At 46.6% G+C, this 18,221-nt stretch overlaps 1 protein-coding gene across 1 annotated transcript in view; it reads left to right on the top strand.

Annotated features, from left to right (window-relative positions):
- LOC141161253 (interferon-induced very large GTPase 1-like) overlaps window positions 1–17,865 on the top strand; it is a 58,985-nt gene extending 41,120 nt beyond the window's left edge. The window contains exons 2-3 of the mRNA XM_073646036.1: window positions 7,709–8,006; window positions 13,151–17,865. Coding sequence (XP_073502137.1) covers window positions 7,709–8,006; window positions 13,151–17,865 — 5,013 coding nt within the window. The remainder of the gene's footprint in view (window positions 1–7,708; window positions 8,007–13,150) is intronic.
- The last annotated feature ends 356 nt before the right edge of the window (window positions 17,866–18,221 follow it).

The raw sequence follows: 18,221 nt of genomic DNA, 5'->3' as shown, positions 1-18,221 counted from the left end.
GGCCGTAACTCGCCAGAGCTTCGAACACCTCCGCCAGGTGTTTCAGGTGGTCCTCATAAGTTTTGGAGTATACGATGACATCGTCCAGGTACAACAGGACCGTCTCGAAGTTTCTGTGGCCCAGACAGCACTCCATTAATCGTTGGAAGGTTCCTGGGGCGTTGCAGAGTCCGAACGGCATGCAGGTGAACTCGCTAAGTCCCATCGGGGTGGTGAATGCGGTCTTCTCCCGGTCCGCCTCTGCTACAGGAACCTGCCAGTACCCGCTAGTGAGATCCAAGGTAGAGAAGAAGTTAGCAGATCTTAAAGCAGCCAATGACTCCTCTATCCTTGGTAAGGGGTACGCATCCTTGTGTGTGATACGGTTGATTTTCCGGTAATCTACACACATCCTCATGGTGTTGTCTTTCTTTTTGACTAAAACTAGTGGGGCTGCCCAGGGGCTACAGCTATCCCGGATTACCCCAGCCTCCTTCATGTCTCTAAGCATCCCCTTGGCGTGTTGGTAATGTGCAGGGGGTACGGGTCGATACCTCTCTTTTATGGGAGGATGATCTCCCGTGGGGATGCGGTGTTCTACCCCCTTGACTCGCCCGAAGTCTAACGGGTGTTTACTAAACACTCTCTCATACTCTTGAACCACCCGATAGACTCCTTGTTTCTGGTGTGAGGGAGTGGAGTCAGTACCCAGATGTAGTTGCTGACACCAGTCCTCCATGTCTTTCTTAGAGCCGTTACCTTCCTCCGGGTGAGATGGAGGCAAGGGTTCCACAGATTGTATAGAATTTTGATTAGTGGTATATAATTTGGCTAGCGTGGCATACCGGGGCAGGTACACTTCCCTCTCCCCGATATTTATTATGCGAACGGGCACCCTCCCATGGCGTACATTGACCACCCCCCGTGCTGTCAAAATGGTGGGCCTACTGTCTGAGTAAACTGGTTCTACCATTGCCTGGTAATCTCTACCTCTCAGACCAATAGCTGCCCGGCACCAAATCATCATTTCACTTTTTGGGGGCATGGCAATAGGAAAAGGGTCACACATTCTTACGCTACCAATCTCACCGCCGGAGAGTTCCACTTGTTGCCGTTGCATCAGTGCCCGGATCTCTTTCTGGAGCACCCGCTGCTCGCCGGAGCTGGCATTCTTGGCAACCTGCTGTAAAAGGAAAATCACCTCTGCAAGACAATTTTCAATTACATTAGTTCCTAGAGTTATTTTTGGGTGACTCTCATGTTTGTCAATATCTACAATGATCAGTCCCTGTGCGGCCAGTTCGACTCTACCAATTTTGATGGTCACCTCTTTAAATCCGATCTGTGGCACGGGCTGACCATTGCTGGCGATGATACTCAAGTCGTCGTCAGGGTAGCGGGTAATATCCGAGTCATTCCAGTACTGCTTGAAGAGCACGTACGGGATGGTGGTGACCTGTGACCCGGTGTCCAGTAGGGCACTCATGGGAATGCCATCCAGTACCACAGGCAAGACTGGACGTCCTCCCACATATCTGTCGCGCCAGTTCGATGGGCCTGGTGATCTTTTTCCTGGGGGTTGGCCCTCTACCCCAGGTTGTGCCCGTTTAAAGAACAGTACCTTTCCATATGTCCGGGTTGATTGCAGCGGCGGCAGATGGGTCGTCCGTCCTCGCTGTATCGGTCACTGGGTCTTCCTCTGGCCGGTGGGGTCCTCCTTGGTCGACGCCACGGGATGTCCTCCGGTCCGGATGCCAGCTGGATCTTCCCTGGAGTGGAAACCTGTAAAGACTGCACAGTTCGGGTTAGCGCAGCAACGCTTTTAGCTAGCTCTTGGACCTGATGGTGTAGGTCTGGAGCCGGGTCATTGTCCAAAGCCTGCGCATCAGCTCCCACAGGCCCTGCTGACAAGGGCGCCGCCTCCTGGTAGTAAGTGGTAGTGGGGCGTCTGTGGGTCACAACGCCACCTGGTGCCGGTTCTCGGAGCACCCGGATGGCTCTGTCCTTGAACTGTGCAAATTCTAGATGAGGGTCCTGTAAGGCCATTGCCCGCAACTGGGTGCGGTGGGCATTGCAATATAAACCCTCTATAAATTGTTCGGTCAACAGCCTGTCCTCGTTTCCCACTCCATTAGGGTCGGTCTGCTTAATGGCCCTCAGGGCCTCTTGTAGGTTGAGTGCATAGTCCCTTATACTCTCATGCGCTCGCTGCTTGCACCCGTAGAATCTAAGTTTAATCTCGGCTGAGGTGCGGGTATCAAAGGTGTCCTTCAGCCGGGTTAGTATCCCTGCGACAGTCTTCCTCCCAGGTGGCCAGGATTTTACTTCCCTTTTGGCTGCCCCAGTTAGTTGGGCCACCAGGATGCTCACTTTTTGCTCTTCTGTGAGGGGGTACACCTGGAAGAGGCTATCCAGCTTTTCTCTAAAGTCATGCAGGGTATGTGACTCCCCTGAGTACTGGGGTAGCCAAGCTGCTCCCGGGATATAGGGCATGGTGAAGGGCATAACTGCAACAGCGGTAGCGCTGGCGGGGGTTGAGGCAGTGGAGCTCCCCTCCGTATCCGACATCTTCCTCCCCCCTAGTGGACCGTGGCCTACCTTGCGATGATCCTGTTCCGTAGGCCGCGGCTCCGCAGTGGATCGTCAGGGTTGAGGACCTTCCGTCGCGCTCCTGTGACGTCGGCGTCTGCTGGGCTCCTTCCAGGACCTTACGCAACGTCCGGACGTGAGGCGGGGCTTCAGTTCTCGCGCGCTTTCGGAGTCCACGCCCCTCTTCTTCCCGCGCGGCGTCCTCAAGATGGCGTCCAATGGCGGGAAAACTCCACGGATGGCGGGAAGAAGGCTGAAGATGGCGCCGGATGGCGGGAAACTTCACCGATGGCGGGAAGAAGGCTGAAGATGGCGCCGGATGGCGGGAATCTTCACCGATGGCGGGAATCTTCACCACTGGTAAGTTTGAACAGTCTTTGCTTTTCAGGCACGCAGTACCCGGTGGTTGCGGGCACGTGATCCTGCCGACTACGCCAAAGTTGACGCGCCCCTGGGCCTGTGTCGCGCTGCGTTGCGCACGCGGGAGCTTACCCGGAGCCGGATCTGTTTAGGGTTGTAGTCTCGTGGCGGTGACCCGGTCCGTGCCCAGGGAGTCAAACTGGACGGCAGTCTGTTAGCGGTAGAAAATGGTTGATGACTACGCCACCCGTTGAATGCAGCCAGGGGGCTGCTGCTGCAGGGCAGACCGCTGAGGCCGGTGGAAGGATGGTGCAGCGTGATAGTATAACCCCCAACGGGAGGGGTATGGCCTCAGGGCAGCCGACGTGGATGATGGGGGTAGCAGGAACCACTCAGAGACGGTATGGTAGCGTTCAGGGTCTTTACTGGTAACAACGATAGACCCTCCCGGAGTACTTGCTAGCGAACGGGGCCTGGTCAGTCCTTGAGCAGATGGGATCTCCCCTGGCCAGGCGTAGTTGTAGGCCTCCCAAGCTGACTGTACTCTTCTGGCTACCTTGCTAGAAGCTGATGTAAGTAGCCCACGTCCCTGAGTGTACCGTGTGGTGCTCACCCGTATGGCCGGTGACTCGGGGCCTTCTAATGGCTTCCGCTCCACGATGGCGGTGCTGGTCCCACGCGTGTGACCGGGCCTTCGGGCTTCTGGGCCAGGGGACCTGAAATCCCCTGCCTGACGGATTCTGCTGCTGGGTAGAAGTTAGTCCCCACAGCCTCGGACTCCGGGTCCGGTAAAGAATCTTCTTAGTCAGGGCGAGCTCTTTAGCTGCCAGCCCCTGACTCCTTGTGACTCTGCTGCTTCCTATGCTGCTCTTGTCTCTACTCTTCCTGGACTCACTAACCCTGCCTCAGCCCCGGGTTTATACAGGGGAAGTTCTTCCCCTCCCAAGGCTGGGCAGGAGGTGTGGCATGCACAGGATCCCTGACCAAAGGACCTCCCACCTGCTCTCAGACGTAATATCTCTATCACTGTGACAACCAGACCCCTGGGGTGTCACACTAACACTCTCAGTTTTCGGAATGAGGCTGTCATGGCTTTTTTTTTTTTTTTTTTTCTGGTTCCCTGAGCTGACATTTTTACGGATACCATTTTGGGGTATATCTGTTTTGATTGTCTGTTATTTTAATTTTGCAGTGGCCAAAAAAACAATATTCTGGCATGTCAATTTTTTTTTGTTGTAAAGTTTACAGATTTTGATTAATTTATTCTATGTCTTGAAAGGTCGAATGTTTTGGAATGCAGCGATATAAAATGTGTATTTTTTTATTTTTTTTTAATTGCCACTTTATGGCATTTGCCAATCAGGTTAAATATACCTTTAATTTATGAATGCCGCAATACTAAATGTGTACACTTTGTCTTCCCTTTCTTTTGGTTTTTAAGAAGAGACAGTAGGTTGTGGGAGTTGCAGCAGCTCCAGTAGTGAGGTGGCAGCAGAGTTGGTGCAGACTGTAGTCCTTCCTCTAGAGATGCGTTTTTAGGAGTGTTAGCAGGAAGGCCACAGAGGAGGAGGATATTTAAGGACATGAGGGCATGCACTAACATTTTAGTAAATTCAGTGTGGAGGAAAGAACGAATTCTGGAAATATTTTTGAGTTTGAGGTGGTCAGGGTTTGCCTGTGCGGCTTGAAGGACAGGGCAGAGTCGATGGTAACTGTGAGGTAGCGGACTTCCGGTAGAGGGGAGAGCATGATGTCATAAATTGTGATAGATCATGTAGGGGAGAGAAGTTCAGTTTTGTCCACATTGAGCTTTAGAAAGCGTCATGAGAAGAATATGGCCGATGGACACTCTGGAATTCTGGACAGCAGAGAGGTGACATCCAGGCCTGAGAGTTAGATTTGGGGGATAGATGGGGCTGAAGGCCATGGGACTTTGAGTTGTCCAAGGCCAAAAGTATAGATGGAGAAGAGAAGGGGACCCAGGATAGAGCCTTGAAGGAGACCAACAGAGAGGGCAGGATGAGGAGGTCGTATGTGAGGTATGATGAGATCCAGTAGAGGGCAAAGTCTGTGATACTGAGGGAAGAAAAGATCTGTAGCATGAGGAATTGGTACTGTCGAAGGTAGAAGACAGGACTAGGAGGAGGAGCACAGAGTAATGTAGAAGAAAGAGGACGGATCGAGGAGGATTATAGTGGTGTTTTTGGCTTTGGCAGTTAGTAGGTTGTTGGTAACTTTGATTAGGGTAGTTTCGGTGGAGTAGTGAGGAAAGAAGCCAGATTGTAGGTTGTTGACGAGTGTCTTGGGAGGAAAGTTCAATGAAGACATGCTGTTTGAGAAATACGGAGGCGGATAAGAGTTGCGATATGAGGCAATAGCTGGACATTGAGGTTGGTTCAAGGGATGATGAGGTGGGAGAGAGAATGGGCAAGTTTTTCTTCCGTGATGATGGGGACAGAAGGTTTGAGAGCAAGTTGCAATGGGCTGTAATGGAGGAAGATGGAATTAAAGGGGTTGTCCCACGAACAAAGTTTACTTTAATAAATACATTTTGGAATAATAAGTTCTACAATTGGAAGTGTTAAAAAAAAAATAAAAATAAATAAATGTTCCTGTGCTGAGATAATCTTATACATGTTCCCCTGCTGTGTACTGTGTAATGGCCGTGTCTAACTGTGCAGCAACGTGGTCTGATCATACCACATCTCCTGGGGAGGGGGAAAGAAGAGTATAAGGACAGGATGGTATGGGATCACAGCTGATTCTTTCTCTGAGGTAAAACATTGCTTGATCTGGCAGGGAAATGTTTCACCTCACCAGAAGGATCAGCTGCGATCCCATGCTGTCCTGTCTGTATTCTCTTTTGCTTTCTCCTCTGCCCAGGAGATGTGGTATGATCAGACCATGTTCCTACACAGCAGGGGCACATGTATAAGATTATCTTGGCGCAGGAATGTTTTTATTTTTTTTAATCGCATCCAGTTGTGGAATTTTATGTTTATTCCACGATGTAGTGATTAAAATTGACTGTTCATGGGGAAAACCCCCTTAAGTGTTGAATAACTTTTACTCTTAGGGCAGAGACTCACTGCTGTATTTACCTTGCGAGGATCGCACTATAAACCTTGTACTGGCTGACTGATCTCCTGACCTGAACTTGACAGCTACATAGAAATCCATCATGCTGTAATGTTCAGGTCAGGAGCGGTGCCGGCTAGTCTGTTCAGTGTGATGTCGGGAGCGGTGCCGGCTAGTCTGTTCAGTGTGATGTCGGGAGCGGTGCCGGCTAGTCCGTTCAAAGTGATGTCGGGAGCGGTGCTGGCTAGTCCGTTCAAAGTGATGTCGGGAGCGGCGCCGGCTAGTCCGTTCAGTGTGATGTCGGGAGCGGTGCCGTCTAGTCCGTTCAGTGTGATGTCTGGAGCGGTGTCGTCTAGTCCGTTCAGTGTGATGTCGGGAGCGGTGCCGGCTAGTCCGTTCAGTGTGATGTCGGGAGCGGTGCCGTCTAGTCCGTTCAGTGTGATGTCTGGAGCGGTGCCGTCTAGTCCGTTCAGTGTGATGTCGGGAGCGGTGCCGGCTAGTCCGTTCAGTGTGATGTCGGGAGCGGTGCCGTCTAGTCCGTTCAGTGTGATGTCTGGAGCGGTGCCGTCTAGTCCGTTCAGTGTGATGTCTGGAGCGGTGCCGGCTAGTCCGTTCAGTGTGATGTCGGGAGCGGTGCCGGCTAGTCCGTTCAGTGTGATGTCGGGAGCGGTGCCGGCTAGTCCGTTCAGTGTGATGTCGGGAGCGGTGCCGGCTAGTCCGTTCAGTGTGATGTCGGGAGCGGCGCCGGCTAGTCCGTTCAGTGTGATGTCGGGAGCGGCGCCGGCTAGTCCGTTCAGTGTGATGTCGGGAGCGGCGCCGGCTAGTCCGTTCAGTGTGATGTCGGGAGCGGCGCCGGCTAGTCCGTTCAGTGTGATGTCGGGAGCGGCGCCGGCTAGTCCGTTCAGTGTGATGTCAGGAGCGGCGCCGGCTAGTCCGTTCAGTGTGATGTCGGGAGCGGTGCCGGCTAGTCCGTTCAGTGTGATGCGATCATCGCATGAGTTATACAGTCGTGTGACCCTGCCCTTATTGTCCCTCTGAGTATCTTCCTCTGCAGCGCTCTCCTACTCACTTCTGAATATCTGCCTCTTCTCTAACCTTTTCCTCATTCTTCCTGGATGACCTTGTCCTTTGAAACCTTTACTTCCCTCTCTGGGTATTTTCCTACCCTGCAGTTTTTTGGCTGCCCCCTTTTTTATTTATTTTTGTTTGCTTTGGTGTCTCCATTCTTTGAAAATGTACTTTGTCCTCTTCTGCAACCTTCCCTTATCTCTACTTGATTGCCTCCTCTTCTCCAGTCTTTGCCTCTTTCTTCTATGTGCCCTCCTGCTTTGTTGCCATCCCCGTGTCTTTCACGATCATCCACTCTAACCTTCTTGCTTGTCCCCCATCTTTGCCCTTTCTTTGGTATTTATCTCTGCAGCCATTCCCTTGATCTCCTCTCTAACCTTGTTCCTCCCACAATCTTGTCCTTCTCTGGACAAGAAGCACAAAGCTTCCCCTTTGGACCTTCAGGTCCTTGTTCTTCCCTAGTTGTCTTGCTACAACTCTTGCAGTTTTCCCCTTGTCTCTTCTCGAAGGTCCTCATATCTTACTCTGTGGTGTATGTCTCTTGTTCTATTATAGCACAGTACTCAGTAGTTTTATACTTCCCTTAGGTGTGTGTCCGTCAGAACAGAAGTAACTTGGCTTAAGTTTTTTACAGGCTGACCTTGTTATCATGGAGGCATCCAAGACAATCAACCGTCTGAGATGGAAATTCTCTGAGGTGTTTGAGAAGGACGTGGATGGTTTCATGGATGAAGTGAACTCTCTCCAGCTTATAACATCTGAAGAATACAGAAATCTGTGTGAAGTTGTGAGTCCGGTAGAGAAAACGCTTAGTCTGATTGACCTGATTCTTCACAAGGGAGAAGAGACCTGCCAGAAGTTCCTAAGTAATCGAGAGCACATGATTCCAAGATTTCCAGGATTGTCATCAGTATCCGAACACCTCCAGGACAGTGAGTACCAGGCCTCCATTAAACGTCAGGTGGGGGCAGGGGTCCTCACACAATGCAGTATTAATGGCTAAAAACAACAAAAAAAAGCTCTCGTACAGTGATGTTGATGGAAAAATAAGTTGACTTGTGAAACAAGGTAGGAAAAACGAAAGCGCAAAAGTTAAAATTGGTTGTGGCAGGAAGGGATAAATCATCTTCAAAATCTTACGGTTTGTGGCAATCTGAATTTGACGGTCTAATTACTCAGACCGAAACGTCTATGTAGAAACAGGAGGTCAATTTTCCCTGTATGACTCAGTCCCTGGCAGGGGGTAGAGGATGGAGCAGCGGAGTCAGGAGTTGAAGAGAGAAATGATTTTTGCAGGGAAAAGACTTCCTGTTTCTACATAGAGAAGAATTTATTGGGTAGAAAGGCAAAATGAGCAATTGTAAGTACACAGTGCTATATAATATTATGACCGCAATATATTGCCAGGATAAAAAGTTTGATGGGAGGTGGAGTTCTTTTTTTAAGTTCCTCTAATGAAAGAAATCCCAGATGGAGGATTTGAGGGCTATTTGCTTTCTGGGAGGAACTGGTCTGGGGAAGTAAGTCTTGTAGCCTGAATGGCTAATGCACAATATGGATTTATTTATCCATGAAGTGGAAAAGATGCCATCCAACCATTGTCTTCTGTTACTGATGACGTGGCATCAGAACTCTGGCTCCTTACCTTTATTGGTGCCACTAGGTTGGGTTTTTGGTGTCCAGATTCTTTGCAGCTGGGCTCTTGATGTTTGTTATCCTTGAACAGATCTTCTCTCAGATGGGTGATCTCTGCTCTAAAATGGCCATGGAAGAATTTTTTTTATTTTTGTTGCAGGGACTTTTGAGCTTGTCCTACTCAAAGCCACATAGACTACTAGGCTCATGGGTTAGGTGGCTCAGGCTATCCCGAGGCATTGTCGGCTATTAGTAAGGACAGTTTTCCCTCGTTGAGTCATAATTTGACGCGATCTTTACCAGCTGCAGAAAGGTGTCATGCAGCAAATATGAAGGTACTGATGTGCTTAGACAATCTATATAAGCCACCTCTGGTAATTCTCTGGGTACAATATGAGCGCCTGGTCCTAGGATCTTGTAATGGTTAGACTACTGCTGGTATGTTCACATATCAACATTAAGAGCAGGGCCCCATACAGTGTATTGATCTTCTTTCACTGAATTCATGATCTCGAAGCATCTGTAGAGACTGGTTAGTTTCTTGATGCTTCCATGCTGCCACCATTACCTTATTACGACACATTCACTTTGAAGGCTTCAGACACGCTAAAAAGACGACCCTGGAGATCCCCTTGATTATCATCCTAGTCCCTTGACTTGATCAATTTAATAGCTTTTGAATCTTCTTAATGGGTAACTATGACTTCACGAAAGTCTTCTCCTTGACATCCAAGGTGGTGACCTTTTTGTCTTCTCCATTATTTTAAATTCTTCCACCTGAATAACAGTTTGCATGGTATAAAAAAAAATAAATAACTTCTTTAGAGAAATAAATAGATTCCTTAAATTTCTTCATAATCTCTCATTCAAATGACTAATCTTGCCCATGGTCCTGAATCTGAGGCAGATCTAGGTTTTCCAGCACCCAGGGTAAAAATTCAGTTTTTCGCCCCCTCCTATACACAGCATAGGTTTTATTATTTAGGTGACTGCTCATATGTGATTTGCACACTTAGCCATGTACCGATGAGCTGGTCTTAAGTCTCTCAATGTTCAGTGAAAATCTACGGCCCCTACGTCATTGTGAGAAGCCGAAAGAGAAGCTTGTCGGCATGTGGCCAGAAGTATGAAAATCATGAGTGGTCACATGATAAACGGCGAGCAGAGCCGAATCCTACGGTGAGCAGATTACATGCTGTTAGGATTTGGTATTTCTGAAAACTAGGTTCAGCTTTTTTTGGGCTGATCTATGGGTATTACCACTGATCCCAGTAACTGGCTGCAGCGGTCATATGGACTGTAGTCATCTCTGGTGCAAACCAGTAGAAGAGAGGACATGTGGAAGAGAGAGAATCTAAAACCCTTCTTACGGGGCAGAAAAGACTCATTAATCCATTTACACGTGTACACAGTTGTCACAACTTGATAAGAATGGCAAATCTCCCAACCTTTGAAGAGCAAGAAAGGCCAATTATACTGTGTGCTATGTGCGCCAGGGCAAAACCCTAAGTCACAGCTACATCCGTCACCATTTTGTTCTTACTTGGCCACATTAAGAAAAGCTTAAAAAGTGATGGTCAGGACCTTGTGAGGGCAACACGGGTAACTGCACGGTTACCTCAGACGGGCCAAGCCTCTGGGCCTCCAGGCTGAAACGAGGCCTCGGCCTTCTGTGCTGACGGCCATCATGCGAAAAGACAACTCGTAAATCTTCTTGCCAGATGAGTCGGTCACAGCATTTATTTAATCCAACAATGGTTGTTGTTATGGCATATAAACCATTCAACTGCGGAGCTAGGTTGTGATATGTCGGACTCCAGACAGACATGTCCGCCATCAAAGCTCGATCACCACAGATCGGTTATCTCGCACACTGCCAGCTGTGACTTACAGCAGTTTCTCAGAGAGAATATCCAAATTAGTATTTTTGACCTCCTTTTTTTTTTTATTTTGTCAATATTAACTCGTGTAAACCACAAGACTCTCCCATGTACATAGACAGATTATATTGAGGGCAAAATCGTCCTTCCCAACCAGGGACAGGAGGGAGGGCTAAGATCGGTCATAATGTGCCAGTGCTGGAGCTGACGGGATGCTTCTCCTCAGTTGGTTAAACTGTGTCTGTCTATCCTCCATCACAACATCAACATCTCTACTGCTCAGGGCCTTTAAGAGCAGTGTCTGGGACTCTGTGAGGCTGACTCTATGGATAGAGGTTATGGCCCATCACTGAGGAGAAGGGCGGCCATATTACTATATATATTAGTATATCATCACTGAGGAGAAGGGTGGCCGTATTACTATATATATTAGTATATCATCACTGAGGAGAAGGGCGGCCGTATTACTATATATATATATATATTACTATATCATCACTGAGAAGAAGGGCGGCCATATTACTATATATATATTAGTATATCCTCACTGAGGAGAAGGGCGGCCATATTACTATATATATTTGACGCGCCCCTGGGCCTGAGTCGCGCAGCGTTGTGCACGCGGGAGCCTACCCGGAGCCGGATCTGATAGGGGTAGTAGTCTCGTGGAGGTGACCCGGTCCGTGCCCAGGGAGTCAAGCTGAGTGGCAGAGTTTAGCAGAAGATGGTACGGTGTTCGACTACGCCACCCGTTGAATGCGGCTATGAGGCTGCCGCTGCAGGGCAGACCGCTGAGGCCGGTGGTACGATTGTGCAGCATAGATGGTATAACCCCCAACGGGAGGGGTATGGCCTCAGGGCAGCCGACGTGTCTGAAGGGGGTAGCAGAATAGCATGCAGGTAGCAGGAACCACTCAGACAGTGCGGTGTAGTTCAGGGTCTTTACTGATGACAAAGGTAGACCCTCCCGGAGTACTGGCTAGCGATCGGGGCCTGGTCAGTCCGTGAGCAGATGGGATCTCCCCTGGCCAGGCGGAGTTGTAGGCCTCCCCAACTAATTGTACTCTTCTGGCTACCTTGCTAGAGGCGGGTAAAAGTAGCCCACGTCCCTGAGTGTACCGTGTGGTGCTCACCCGTATGGCCGGTGACTCGGGGCCTTCTGGTAGCTTCCGCTCCACGACGGCGGTGCTGGTCCCTTGCGTGTGACCGTGCCTTCGGGTTTCTTGGCCAGAGGACCTGAAATCCCCTGCCGGTCGGTTTCTGCTGCTGGGTAAGGATTAGTCCCCACAGCCTCGGACTCCGGGTCCGGTGAGAACTCTTCAATCAGGGCGAGCTCTACAGCTTCCAGCCCCTGACTCCTTTTAGCACTGCTCCCACTGAGCTCCTGATCTTTCTTTCCTATAGCTGCTCCTCTCCAGACCAGACTATGTCTCTGTCTGGGACTCTTCTTCTCCTCTTTCTCCCTAACCCTGCCTCAGCCCCAGTCTTATATAGGGGAAGTTCTTCCCCTCCCAGGACTGGGCAGGAGGTGTGGCATGCATAGGATTCCTGGCCAGGAGACCTCCCACCTGCTCTCAGACGTAATATTGCTATCACTGTGGAAACCAGACCCCTGGGGTGCCACATATTAGTATATCATCACTGAGGAGAAGGACGCCCATATTACTATATATATTAGTATATCACTGAGGAGAAGGGCGCCCATATTACTGTATATATTATTATATCAACACTGAAGAGAAGGGCGCCCATATTACTATATATATTACTATATCACTGAGGAGAAGGGCGGCCATATTATAATATATATATACAGTATCAACACTGAGGAGAAGGGCGCCCATAATACTGTATATATTATATCAACACTGAGGAGAAGGGCACCCATATTGCTGTATATAGTACTATATCAACACTGAGGAGAAGGGCGCCCATATTACTGTATATATTATATCAACACTGAGGAGAAGGGCACCCATATTGCTGTATATACTACTATATCAACACTGAGGAGAAGGGCGCCCATATTACTGTATATATTATATCAACACTGAGGAGAAGGGCACCCATATTGCTGTATATACTACTATATCAACACTGAGGAGAAGGGTGCCCATATTACTGTATATATTATATCAACACTGAGGAGAAGGGCGCCCATATTGCTGTATATACTACTATATCAACACTGAGGAGAAGGGCGCCCATATTACTGTATATATTACTATATCAACACTGAGGAGAAGGGCCCATATTACTGGGTATATAGGAATATGGCTGCCCCTTCTCCTCCAGTGTGATATAGTAATATGGCCGCCCTTCTCCTCAATGATATAATTATACTATATCATTGAGGAGAAGGGCGGCCATATTGCTACATGGATGACTATAACACTGAGAAGCCAATATGCTGCCTGTTGGTTTCTTGAAATGACATCAGTAAGCTACAGTAATAGGTTGGTTGTTTTTTAACTCCTATCTGGGTCAGGACCACTGTATGTATATTTGTATACTTGGTGCACCAAAATTCCATTTACATAGATTTTTTTTTTTTTTTTCAGGCAAACTAGAAACCTTTACAGAGCTCTTAGTTCAACTGGGCATGGAGAAGTCTAGTAATTCAAAGTTGACTCTGAGGAACATTTTGAGCATTGATTTAGAGAATCTACATCATGAGAAGCCTAAAACCACAGCAGATCTTCCTGAACATTTCCTAATGAATCTTATAGCCTTGCACAGAAACGCAAGACAAACAGAACTTGATGATGATCTGTCAAACCTGGGATCAAGTGCAGATGATGATGATCCATTTGACTTGTTCACCAGTAAAACAATGCAAAATCCGAAATCAAAATCTATTAACCCTCTGGATGTTCTGTGCGCTGTCCTGAACTGTTCAGATAAATGTCTTCAGCAAGAACTCGTATCCAAAATGTCCATGTGCCAGTTTCCAGTTCCTCTCGTGCTTCCCTCTGGTGATGGTTCACGCTCCACCTTCATGCGTTGGGCGATGAGAGATATTGTGAAGAAATGGAGACCTCAGTCTCTAGCAGATAGTAAAGGGTTCAGGGAAGACAACGTGGTGAATATTGAGATGCCGATCTTCTCTTTCGTCAGGCTGGGGCCAAATAAGTTGTCAAAATCTAAGATATTAAACCAGGTTCTTAACACAGCTCAACAACATCACGAGTTCTTCATACATGACAACATGGATGGAGGGAACATCGAGAAGAAGATATCAGATGGGCTGGTGGAAATGTCCTGGTATTTTCCTTGTGGGAAATCTGATGTTTTCCCAGAGCCGATTGCAGTGGCCAATCTACGTGGAGATCTGGAGTTCAACTGTGAACAGTTCACCTTTCTCACTCGCATTTCATCGGCCACCTTTTTATTTATTGAGAGTATGTGTGAGAGACAATTCAGGTTATTATCATCCTTCAGTCCATCTGACATCGAATTTTATTTCATTGTCACTCCAGGTAAAGACAAAGGTGTTGACCCAGAGACCAGAAAACACATGCAAAATCTAATTCCTCTCCTAAAGCTTGAGAAAACAAATGTTGTTCTAAAATCATCCACCATGAATGATGCAGAATTCATGAACATGGTTCAAAAAATCATAAATGGTCAACTGAAGAAAAATCCAAAACTGGTAAAAGTAAGAGATATTACTACAGAAGTCTCTGATCTTCACATCAGTATAGACGAAGCTTCTCCCGAATTTCTGTTAACAAGTGACTACGCTCTTAACATCACCTCAATGATCGACAATGTAGAAAGGTTTAAGAAAGAAAGCTTAACCCTTCAAGGAGATCTGTGGAAAAAGTTGTCTAAATTAGAAAAGGAATTCTGCAGAATGAAAAAACAAGGTGGAGAAGATCAAGAAATATATCGGTCAAAGCTAAAAGTAAAACGTAATTTACTTCATAGGGAACAAAATAAGCACGCTCTCCCAGAAGCCATGACTCTATTTATTAATGCACTTACTCATTTATCTAGAGATGAGAAACCATATTTTCTTAAGTGGATGAAGTTTGAGCTCGATTTCATTGCAAGAAAAAATGTGTCCAAGCTACAGGCTAAATATAAAGAGATATGCAGCCAATCTTATGCAGCAGATAATGCCCAAGAACTCAAGCAGCTTGACAAGAGCATTTCCGAGAGTTCATTAGGTATTGAGCATTTTCTTCGTGAGTTGGGACAGTTTTATGAAGCTGAATATTCTACAGTGAAAAAGAAATCTTCAAGAAAGTTCAGTCACTTCCCAGGCATTGCTGCCGATCTCTTGTTGGATGGGTTCCCATTGGAGCTGATTGATGGAGATGCCTCCAACATTCCCTTACAGTGGATAACTGATGTCCTGACTGAGCTGAACAAGAAGACTGGAGGACAATGCAGGATGAGGGTGATAACTGTGCTGGGAGTGCAGAGTACGGGGAAGTCCACCCTCCTGAACACCATGTTTGGTCTACAGTTCCCTGTGGCCAGTGGTCGATGCACACGAGGAGCCTTCATGACTCTGAATCAAATGAAGGAGAACTTTCAGAAGATGATGGGCTGTGAATTTATTCTGGTGATCGACACTGAAGGTTTGAAGGCTCCGGAATTGTTTTCTCTTGAAGACAGTTATGAACATGACAATGAGTTGGCCACACTTGTCGTTGGGCTTAGTGATGTCACTATAATCAACATGGCCATGGAAAATACCACAGAGATGAAAGATATTTTACAGATTGTGGTCCATGCATTTTTAAGGATGAAACAAGTTGGCAAGAAACCCAACTGCCAGTTTGTCCATCAGAATGTGAGTGATGTGTCCGCACATGACCAGAATATTAGAGACCGTAAGAAACTTCTAGAACAATTAAACGAAATGACAAAAGTGGCTGCTAAAATGGAAAAGAAAAGTGGTTTTGACAAATTCAGTGATGTCATGGACTATGACTTGGACAAACACAACTGGTACATTCCCGGATTGTGGCAGGGGGTCCCACCAATGGCTCCTGTAAATTCTGGCTACAGTGAACACGTTTCTGAACTTAAAAAATACCTGTTACAATTCCTACAAAGCAAGACACTAAACAGGGCTTTAACAATACCAGATTTTTGTAAATGGGTGAAAAACTTGTGGAATGCTGTGAAAAATGAGAAATTCATCTTCAGCTTCAGGAACAGTCTGGTGGCTGAAGCTTATAATAAGTTGTCGATGCAGTTCTCTCAGTGGGAATGGAATTTTACTAAAAAGGTCTATAATTGGGTAATGAGGAAAGAAACTAATATTAAAAATCAACCGAGTCACAATTTTGACGAAAACACACATGAGACCATCAAAGATCTGGATCAGCTGCTGCATAAAGAAGAGAAGAAAATGCTAGACCTGTTGGAGAAATACTTTGAGAGTGATTTTGAAAACCTTAATTTGATAGAAAGATATTGGGAGGATTTTAAAAGGAGCATTACAGGTCTAAGAAAAGAGCTCAGGAGAAATGTGATTGACAAGTATCAAAAAACACTTTCTATACAGAAAGGGAACCTAAAGATTCGGGACATCAAGAAGAAGTACCAGACGTTGATTGAAGAGAAAATCGATGGCCTCTTGAAAACCTGCAGAGAGAAGGACCATGAGCTGAGTGATGACGAAGTAAAAGATGAATTTAATGCCATGTGGGAGAAGACCCTGTCAGACTTACAAATTGAGAAACTGGAGAGATGTAGAGTAAGTGATGCAATTCTCCGGCAACTTAGAAATGATATGAGCAACAAAGGACCGGATATAAATAAAGCGTTATTGGCTGAGAAGATGTTGGCTGATCAACGCACCAACTTTACGATTTATGAAAGCCATATAGATCTGCTTTGGTTTTCAAAAATATGGGAACAAATGGTTGGGAAAAAAAAAGAATCGTATGACCGGCTTGACAATTTTGCTTCTTCACTTATAGAAATGTGCGACAGAAATGTTAGCAAGATGGAGAACACCAATGAGGACTATGATGACACTTATTGCCAGGAAATTCTGCAGATGATTAATAGAAAAATTGAGAATCAACAGAATAAAAATCTCCACTTCACATTACAATTTGAGTTGGACATCAAGCTCTTTATATTTAGAAAAGCATCGACAAGGTTTCAGCAGATGCACGATCGCTATATAGAAAGGAATGACCCAAAGACTTGCATGGACAACCTGAAGCCGGATTATCTGACTGTATTTCTTGATGTTTTTAAAGCAAAAGATGCATCACAAAGCAGAGTCAAACAGTTCTGCGTAAAGTGCCTGAGTCCTGCAATAATTGATTACGTTTACAATCATCTGGGGAAGAAGATGGTCGATGACGTTTTAGAAGATTCAAGCAGCCAAATGTTCAAAAGTCGAAGCTTTTTCCAGTATAATCTACTGAAGGACTTGCTGGATGAAATGTCTTTCAAAAAATATGCTCAATATACACAATTTTATGAAACCTTTTGTAAAGAATGGATCCAAAGTAAAATGGAAGAAATGTATGAGAAGCGAGCAGCTCTTCAACCATTACAGGCGGATCTCATCAGCTCTATCCTCAAAGATGTGAAGGACGTTCTTAGAGATGAGACCATTCTGGAGAGTGAAGACATTCCTCAGTTCTTAGAAAATGTCCAGAAGAAGTTGGATGAAAAGCTTGTGATTTCACAGGAAACAATGACCATCGTAGCTTTCAATAACCAAGTTAATGTTCGTCAGTTCTCCACTAGTAGTCTGGATTTTCTTGCATCTACAGAACAACAGATCTTGTCACAGCTGAAGTCCATGACTTTTCCAGATTTACTCTCCAAACTCAAGCTGAAGCCTCAGGATGAGCTATTCAGTAAGGTGATTGGATGTGGACATCGGTGTCCATTCTGTAGAGTCCCCTGTGAGGCTGAAGGTGCCGACCATAATGAACACTTTGCATCTGTTCACAGACCTCAAGGTTTGGGACATTACAAATGGGAAGGTGGAAAAAAATTAGTGACAGACATTTGTACGTCGTCTGTTGTGTCTCTCAATTCATTCAGTAATTTAGACACTGGTTGTATATGTCACCCATACAAAGAGTATCGCACGTACTATCCCGACTGGACCATCCAACCAGACCCCAGCATCAAGTCATCTGATTACTGGAAATTCATTTTTGCCAAATTTAACACTGAATTTGCTAAAGATTTTTACGCTGAACCAGCAGAACTGCCTGATGACTGGAAGGAAATGACAGAAGAAGACGCCCTCAACAGCTTAAAGGAAACCTTTAATATCTCCTAGGATCAGCAGCAGTAACACAAGAACTGTAAGTAATTTCCACAGCTACAAAATGAACAGCTTTAATCAGGTGAATTCACTTGTATGTATAAATTGCTGTCAGGACTCCTAGAGCCTGAGAGTCCTGCTGACCCCGTCGCATGTATACTTGTGAAGGATCCCAACCTCTCCTCTTGCCTGATGTTGCTATTACGTCAGACGAATCACGTGATAAGGATCCGCATTTGGCACCTACATCATGTTCCGCACCCCATCGGGGACATGTAAGGTCAGATTGGTATAGTTTTAAACCGATACCCCCTGTCCGCATGGGCCCAGGAAGGCACAGGGAGTGAGAGCAGGTGGCCCGCAGTCACTGA

Source organism: Phyllobates terribilis, unplaced genomic scaffold, assembly GCF_046119375.1.
Source record: "Phyllobates terribilis strain yellow unplaced genomic scaffold, ASM4611937v1 Scaffold_9__5_contigs__length_417890890, whole genome shotgun sequence".
Lineage (NCBI taxonomy): Eukaryota > Metazoa > Chordata > Amphibia > Anura > Dendrobatidae > Phyllobates > Phyllobates terribilis.
The sequence above is the reverse complement of the archived record's forward strand: the minus strand, read 5'-3'. Positions and strand labels throughout refer to the sequence as shown.